The following is a 5,636-nucleotide window of genomic DNA, read 5'->3' as shown; positions in this document are numbered from 1 at the left end:
CTTTCCCTTTATTTTCCCTTTCCACCCCAAAAAAACCCACAGAACCAACCCCAAACTGCCTCACAGACCCTGAGCCACCACCAGGTGGGGCCAGGACAGCCAAGAGCTTCACCAACTCACCACCATGGACCTTCTCTAAGCTTTAGCTTTCCTCCCATCACCTTTGGGTGCCCAGACCCCAGGGTGGGGTGCGTGGGGGTGCCCAAGATGCCGTATTCAATGCTCCATGAGGAGCTGCCCACGGAAGGGGGGTTGGAACTGGATGATCTTTAAGGTCCTTTCCAACCCAAACCATCTCATGATAGGATTCTACGTTGGCTGGCAGCAAAAACTCCACTGGTGGGATGCATCCATTAATTAACCAGCTAATTAATTAATTAAGCAGAGATGTAGATGAATCATCTCAGTCGGCAAGGCTGTTAGAAGATATTAATTATGTTCTCTTGATGAAGGATGCTTGGAGGCCTTCAGCCTGCAGCTCTGGCTGGCAGGAGAAGGGGGGATGTGGTTGTGGGACTGGGAGGCTGAGCAGACCCACCAGCAGAGATGTTTGGTTTCATGGTGTCCAGGTGCTCTGGAGGCAGGAGGTGGCCAGAGGAGGATGGAGACCTATCACTGGGAGACCCCTGGCTCCCCTGGGTGGGGCTGATGGTGAGGCCAGCTCCCCAGGATGGCTTGGTGGTCCACTGGGAAGCTGTAGGGCTTTGCACTGGGGGATCAGGCACCCAGCTTGGTCTTTGAGCAGGTGAAGCACCCAGAGACACGGCCAGGTCAGACCTTCACCTGCCCTTCTCCATGTCTTGGTTCTCTGTGGGAAAGAGAAGCAGGACTCACTGGGTGCTGGGTAATCCAAGACCTGGTTGTGGTAGATTGAAGTCCATGACTTCTCCAAACCCAGCCCAGGTTGTAGGTGTAGCAGCCTTCTAATTGAGCTCTGGCTCCACTGGGATGAGCTGTGGGGCCACCAAACCCCCTAACTTCTTCTTCTGTCTCCTCTCCAAGCTGGACAAGATGCTGGACCCCCAGGTGTGGCGGGAGGCAGCCACCCAGGTTTTCTTTGCCTTGGGCTTGGGCTTTGGAGGAGTCATTGCCTTCTCCAGCTACAACAAGCAGGACAACAACTGCCACTTTGATGCCACCCTGGTCTCCTTCATCAACTTCTTCACGTCCGTCCTGGCCACTTTGGTTGTGTTTGCTGTGCTGGGCTTCAAGGCCAACATCATGAATGAGAAATGTGTGGTGGAGTAAGAGGATTTGCTTTTTCACTGTTTGGGGTGGGCAGGTCTTGGTTGCTTCTGGTTGTGGTGGGTCTGGAGGTAACAGAGTCAATGCTCTGGAGCTGGGTGATGGGGCCTCCACAGCTTCCCTGGGCAACCTGTGCCAGGGTCTCACCACCCTCACAGCAAAGAATTTCCTCCTCATCTCCAACCTCAATCTCCCCTCTGACACTTGGAAACCATCTCCCCTCGTCCTGTCACTTCCTGCCCTTGTCAAAAGTCCCTCCCTAGGTCCCTCTGACCTGGGGAATGTGACCCAGGGAGGTTCATCCTGCCCAGGGCAAAGAGGTTCCCTCCATGGTCAGGTTTTGTCCTCCACCCTGGGAGGATGGGGATGTCTCCAGGTGACCAGACTCTGCTCTCCCTTAGGAATGCTGAGAAGATCCTGGGTTACCTGAACACCAACGTGCTGAGCCACGACCTCATCCCACCCCACGTGAACTTCTCCCACCTCACTGCCAAGGACTACAACGAGATGTACAGGGTGATCATGACAGTCAAAGAGGGGCACTTCAAAGAACTGGGCTTGGACCCCTGCCTGTTGGAGGATGAACTCAACAAGGTACCTGGTGGTCTTCCAGGAGGAAGCTTCTTCCTGGTAGGAGCTGCTCTACTTGGATCACTCCTGGCACGTGGATCTGGGAAAAGCTATTTTTAGAGACCCTTCAGGGATGGTGATTCCCTGTCCATGTGGTCTTCTCCAGCACTTAGTGGTCCTTTCTGGGGTGGGGTAAAGGTCTGCCCATAGCAAGTCCAACAGGGTCATCACTGCTTCCAGGCTGGGGCACCAGACTGGATTTTTGTTTCCACAAAGAATGGTTGAGTGTGACAGGAGAGACCTGAGACGTGCAGGGACTTGTAGGTGGTGTCCTTGATGTTTCTCCTCACCTTTTGTTCCTCTCTCCCCCTGGACAGTCGGTGCAGGGAACTGGCCTGGCCTTCATTGCCTTCACAGAAGCCATGACCCACTTCCCAGCCTCTCCATTCTGGTCCGTCATGTTCTTCCTGATGCTGATAAACCTGGGCTTGGGGAGCATGATTGGGACCATGTCTGGCATCACCACCCCCATCATTGACACCTTCAAGGTGCGGAAGGAAGTGTTCACAGGTGAGGTCTTTTCTCCTGCAACCTCCTAGGGAAAGGGGTGGAGGGTCCCCATTGCCCTGGGGAGTCACCCCAGAAGAGGGGGGACATGTTCTGGGTCCTGCTCGTGCAGGGGATGGACCTTGGGGTGAAAACCTTGGGGTGAGAGCCTTGGGGTGCTCTGCTGACCGTGCCTGTTTGCTCCCCACAGTTGGTTGCTGCATCTTTGCCTTCCTGGTGGGGCTGATCTTCGTGCAACGCTCTGGGAACTATTTTGTCACCATGTTTGATGATTACTCAGCCACGTTGCCCCTCACGGTCGTGGTCATCCTGGAGAACATTGCTGTGGCCTGGATTTATGGCACCAAGAAGTAAGGCTTTTGAACAACAAAAAAAAGGAACTGTGCTCCAACTCCTGCCTGAAAAAAAAAGCCCCTTCTCCCAGCTCTTTTCCAGAGGACTTTTGATGGTTGGAAGTGATGAGCTTAAAGCTCTTTCCCAACCAAAGCAGCTCTAGGATTGACTATGACTTCTTCCCTAGGAGGCCACCTCTGATGGAGCAAATGCCCCAGGGGTAGCTACCTGAGAGAGGCAGGAACTCAGTTCACCTTGATCTGCCCTTGGTGTAACCCAACCCCAGGAGCAGGTCCTTCTATCGGGTATCTGCTGTTGGCTGTGGTGCTCTTGGTGTTACCTCCTTGTCTGAGGTTTCCAGGATCTTCTGGAAGGAGACCTTATTCCCCCTAGTGCCTGTTCTTGTTTTTCATGAGTTGGCCAGAGCAAGGGAGGTTCAAATGGCCTTTTCCTGAGGAGGTTCCCAACAAGTCCTACAGGCTTGAGGGGCACAAGCTCTTTTCTCTCCAGTGGTACAACCTGGGAAGAGGTTTTAAAGTGAAAGAGGGAGATTGAGATTAGATTAAAGGAAGAAATTCTTCCCTGTGAGGGTGGTGAGAGCCTGGCCCAGGTTGCCCAGGGAAGCTGTGGCTGCCCCATCCCTGGCAGTGTTGAAGGGCAGGTTGGATGGGGCTTGGAGCAACCTGGGCTGCTGGGAGGTGTCCCTGCCCATGCAGGGGGTTGGATCTAGATGATCTTGAAGGTCCTTTCTAACCCATTCAGTGGTTCTGGGACACTGAGCTGCTTGTCTGGATCAGCTTGGTTCTTCTTCAGGCTCTACCTGAAGCATAATTCACCACGGGGGCTCCTGGGAGGGAGTTTCTCACTTGGAGGTGGGTTCCATCTCTTCTTCCCACCAGGTTCATGCAGGAGCTGACGGAGATGTTGGGTTTTAGGCCCTACCAGTTCTACTACTACACCTGGAAGTACGTGTCTCCCATCTGCATGGCCGTGCTCATGACTGCCAGCATCATCCAGCTGGGAGTCAGCCCCCCAGGCTACAGTGCCTGGATCAGAGAAGAGGTGAGCACAGCCCCCCTTCCCCACAGCCACCTCCAGCCCAGGTCCAGGCTGAGCAGGAGGCAGCTGAGACCTGCAGACCACCCTGCTCAGCCCAGCCCTGATCGTTTCTCCTCTCTCTGCTGGGAGATGTCCTGCCTGTGGCTGCTCATCCTCTGCAGGCCAGCAGGGTTGTCCACATTGCCCAGAGGTCTCCAGCCAGGCTGAAGTTTGAGGTTGGCTTTTGGGTTGGTTCCAGAGCTCCATGCTGTCTGCAGGACCATCTCCTTTCCCTTGACATGAACCCAGGATGAGGGGGATTGGCTTGAAACTGGAGGAGATGAGGCTGAGGTTGGACGTGAGGAGGGAATTCTTTGGTGTGAGGGTGGTGAGAGCCTGGCCCAGGTTGCCCAGGGAAGCTGTGGCTGCCCCATCCCTGGCAGTGTTGAAGGGCAGGTTGGATGGGGCTTGGAGCAGCCTGGGCTGGTGGGAGGTGTCCCTGCCCATGGCAGCTGGGACTGGGTGAGCTTTAAGGTCCCTTCCAACACAAACCATCCCATGATTTGCTCCAACAGCCCCTTGGCACTAAATCTCTGTCTCCTCCAGGCTGCAGAGAAGTTCCTGCTCTACCCAACCTGGGCCATGGCCATCCTCATCTCCCTGATCATCCTGGCCTCCCTCCCCCTGCCCCTGCTCTTCATCCTCCGGCAGTTCCACCTCCTTTCCGACGGCTCCAACGCCCTCTCTGTCACCTACAAGAAGGGCAGGATGATGAAGGACATCTCCAACTTGGAAGACAACGACGAGACCCGTTTCATCCTCAGCAAGGTGCCCAGTGAGACCCCCTCCCCCATGCCCACCCACCGCTCCTACCTGGGCCCTGGGAGCAACTCCCCCCTGGAAATGAGCGGTGCCCCCAACGGACGTTATGGCAGTGGGTTCCTTCTGGCCAGCACCCCTGAGTCTGAGCTGTGATGGTTGCCTGCCCACCACCCCCACCAGGAGAAGAAGTCACTGGGGAGTGGGGTCCTGGCTGTCCAGGCAACAAGGAAAATTCATTCTCTGAGGAAGATGAAGAAGAAGAAACCCCTCGTCAAATCGTAACCAAAAGCGGCCGTTTCGAAGGTGCCATCGAGGAGAAGGGACTGGGGAGGGGCAGGACAACCCTGGGCTGCAAGGCAGGACCCCCCAGGCTCGTCTTTGGGGAAGGGAGGAGGACCAGGAGATGCTGCAGGATCTTCCTGGGAGTTGCTCCTCAATTTGAAGCAAGGAATCTCTTTTTGGTTGTTTGTTGTTTTTTTTTCTGAGCAGCTGATGGTTAGAAGAAGGAGCTGGTGGCAGGTTGGAAGCCAACCAAGCTTCCTCCTGGAGCCCAGGGCTCTTCCCTCCCTGTCTGTTGTCCCTGAGCCAGGAGGAGCCCATGGCCTTACTCCAACGAGCACAATTAACCATCAATGTTCATAGCACAAAAAGGTGCTGCTGTGGTTGTCACCGTTGTTGTTGTTGTTGTATCTCCTGTAGGTTTTTTTCTAGCTGTGGACACCCCCAGATACCCCCACATTTTGACCAGGGTTGGGCCAGGAGCAGCTCAGGGCTGGCTGAGACTTTGCCACGTTGTGAGATGGTGGATCCTTGGTGTCTGTTTTGGTGCCACCACCGTGGGGGATGTGGGTTGTTGTGGGACAGGGAGATGTCACATCCATGGGATGACGTGGTCAAGGTGGCCCAAAGCTTGGCAGCTGTTGTGCTGAGTGCCAGAAGGACCTTGGATGTGAGGGAGGTGGAGATGTGTGAGCGTGTGTGGGGCCTGCATGGGGCTACCATGATGGGGGGGGGTCAGGAATGCTCTCCTGGGATGACTCCTGATGTGTGGGATGCTCTGC

The 5,636-nt window shown here is 55.3% G+C and overlaps 1 protein-coding gene across 2 annotated transcripts in view; it reads left to right on the top strand.

The window, feature by feature from the left end:
• Positions 1-4,728, top strand: part of SLC6A17 (solute carrier family 6 (neutral amino acid transporter), member 17) — a 15,748-nt gene extending 11,020 nt beyond the window's left edge. Inside the window, exons 6-11 of one of the 2 annotated variants that reach the window (XM_010005429.1) lie at positions 1,003-1,244; positions 1,647-1,839; positions 2,202-2,385; positions 2,573-2,732; positions 3,615-3,777; positions 4,360-4,728. In XM_010005429.1, the coding sequence (XP_010003731.1) occupies positions 1,003-1,244; positions 1,647-1,839; positions 2,202-2,385; positions 2,573-2,732; positions 3,615-3,777; positions 4,360-4,728 (1,311 nt within the window). Of the gene's footprint in view, positions 1-1,002; positions 1,245-1,646; positions 1,840-2,192; positions 2,386-2,572; positions 2,733-3,614; positions 3,778-4,359 lie in introns of both variants that reach the window. The other variant, XM_010005428.1, reaches the window with a different exon arrangement.
• Positions 4,729-5,636: the final 908 nt, after the last annotated feature.

The sequence above is a fragment of the Chaetura pelagica genome, unplaced genomic scaffold (assembly GCF_000747805.2).
Source record: "Chaetura pelagica isolate M959 unplaced genomic scaffold, ChaPel_1.0 scaffold679, whole genome shotgun sequence".
Lineage (NCBI taxonomy): Eukaryota > Metazoa > Chordata > Aves > Apodiformes > Apodidae > Chaetura > Chaetura pelagica.
The sequence above is the reverse complement of the archived record's forward strand: the minus strand, read 5'-3'. Positions and strand labels throughout refer to the sequence as shown.